Source organism: Carlito syrichta, unplaced genomic scaffold, assembly GCF_000164805.1.
Source record: "Carlito syrichta isolate Samal-C Ts95f unplaced genomic scaffold, Tarsius_syrichta-2.0.1 Scaffold277448, whole genome shotgun sequence".
NCBI classification, from domain to species: Eukaryota; Metazoa; Chordata; class Mammalia; order Primates; family Tarsiidae; genus Carlito; species Carlito syrichta.
The window spans coordinates 1,797-4,151 of record NW_007221544.1 but is presented as its reverse complement, the minus strand read 5'-3'; the positions used below and the strand labels follow the sequence as shown (position 1 = coordinate 4,151).

General features: G+C 43.3%; 1 gene segment (V, D, J or C); it reads left to right on the top strand.

Annotated features, from left to right (window-relative positions):
• Positions 1-1,543: 1,543 nt before the first annotated feature.
• LOC103254370 lies at positions 1,544-2,142 on the top strand (the record flags this gene model as incomplete). The annotated part of the segment is given in 2 exon segments: positions 1,544-1,641; positions 1,765-2,142. Coding segments are annotated over 2 exon segments (433 nt in total), but the record flags the coding sequence as incomplete, so codon positions are not given.
• Positions 2,143-2,355: the final 213 nt, after the last annotated feature.

The following is a 2,355-nucleotide window of genomic DNA, read 5'->3' as shown; positions in this document are numbered from 1 at the left end:
TGGTTTGATCCACACAGGGAAAAGAAAAAAGATGTGACATGTCAACATGGTGCTATCTCTTTATAGAACTGGATGCTGGAAGGCAAGATACAAGCACATTTCTTTAAAATTCAGGCTCATGAAAGATCATGGGATGTTTGGGAACAGGCTGTACCCTTGTGGTCTGGCCACCCATAGTTGTGCATCTGTTATTCTGTCTAGAGACCCCAGAGTGTCATCCACTAATGTTCATGTAGCTGCTTCTACTTCCCCTGCTTCTATACCAGGCCAAGCTAAGATGCCCTGAGCAAAGGCATAAATGTGAGGTATAGAGGTTTAAATCTGTGTCCATGTTTTATCTGGATAAGAGATTTATCCATACACTTGTGCAATGGCTTGTCAGGAGAAAGAGACTTTCTCTCCACAAGATGAAGACAAGGAAGGTGGAAACTGGGTTAAGAATGTCCCTAATCACTGCTAAAGAGAAAAAGAGGAAAGTAGAATTCATGGTGAGTGGCAGGAACATGCACTGAGAAGCAGTAGCTCTCACTTAGGGATGAGGGTACACTGATGGGGCCTTTCTCCAGGGCTTCCCACTCACCTGCTCTCCAGAAAGCCAGAGTCCATGGGAGCTGTGCATGAGGCTCTAGGAACATGCTCGAGGGCAGTGCATATAATAGCCTTACACAGGGGATGTCTTCATTCTTTTGAGACAATTGATCACTAAGACTAAATTGGTTCAGAATTTTAAGTTCACCCCAGTTCAAGCTCCTGAACTCAAGGAAGGAACAGATATTTCTTGTGTTGATCTAACATCACTAGCGAGCCCTTCCTGCTAATGAACTGTGAAAAATAATACCCAGTGGAAAAATAGGGGGCAGAAAACTGTGGCTTCAAATAAAGAATAAGGTGAAACCCATGTATTCCCTAGGTATAAAGCGTAACTCTGAACAATTGTGGATCTATGAGTGACACACGCTGAAAAAATATGGTATCATCTTTGTGCATTTTCATTGAATTCCTTGGCCTTAGACTGGTGAGAACAAAGGTTTGAGGTCATTACAAGCAACTTTTGGATATAATAAACATGCTTATGAGTATTTTGTTTCTCCTTTTCAAGCAAGGAAACAGTTTCATGTTCACAGTAGTACAAATAGTACAGCAAAAAGGATTTTACCCTCACCTGACCCATTTCAGAGTAACTTGAAAACCTGCTAGACCTCTCTAACGCTTAATTATGCATTCCCTGCAAACAAAGAAATTCCCCCTTGCAATCGCAATACAACTCTAAAACACATTATTCTATGTATTATTAGGTATGATATACATTTTAAAAATTTTCCCTTAATGATATTTTGTGACAATGGGTCCTCTAAGTAGAAAAATATTATAGGCATGCAAATCTGTGTTTCACTGCTCTGACCACAGACACCTGGGATCACTGGGTCTGTACTAAGTTACTGACAGAAGCCAGCCCTGCAGCTGTTTCCAGTCAGTCCCACCCCTTGCTAATTTGCATATTCCACAGAACCCAGACCCATACCCTGAAGACATGTTAATGGACTGGTCACACTGAGTGCAGGAGTCAGTCCCAGCCAGGACACAGCATGAACATGAGGGCCCCCGCTCAGCTCCTGGGACTCCTGCTGCTCTGGCTCCGAGGTAAGGAAGGAGAACACTAAGAGTTGACTCAGCCACTATGGAAGTACTGCCTGGTCAGTCAGGAAAGTCCTACTATAACTTGATTAATTGGGTTTATATTTGTTTTTCTGTTTCCAATCTTAGGTGCCAGTTGTGACATCCAGATGACCCAGTCCCCATCTTCCCTGTCTGCATCTCTAGGAGACAGAGTCACCATTACTTGCCGGGCAAGTCAGAGCATTAGCAGATGGTTGGCCTGGTATCAGAAGAAACTAGGGAAACCTCCTAAACTCTTGATCTATGGGGCATCTAGTTTACAGACTGGGGTCCCATCAAGGTTCAGTGGCAGTGGGTCTGGGACAGATTTCATTCTCACTATCAGCAGCCTGCAGCCTGAGGATGTTGCCACTTATTACTGTCTACAACGTCACAGTATTCCTTGCACACTGTTACAAGCCATAACAAAAACCACCCAGGAAAGCAGATGTGTTATGCTGGGCTGTCCCAGCTGCTCCTCCATATGTTGGTGTGTCTCTATCTGCAGAGAGTGTTTCTTGGACTCATCTGGGTTTTGAATGCCATTGGTAGATTTTGAGAGAGGGGCCATGAAGTCTCCTTTCACTCTCTCTTTACTATTCATCCACCAAAAACAGCCAATACGTGACAATGTTCTTGCTGATTTCATAAGGGAAAAAGTTCAGTAAATCTGAAGAGTTTGTATAAGGGATAATTAGT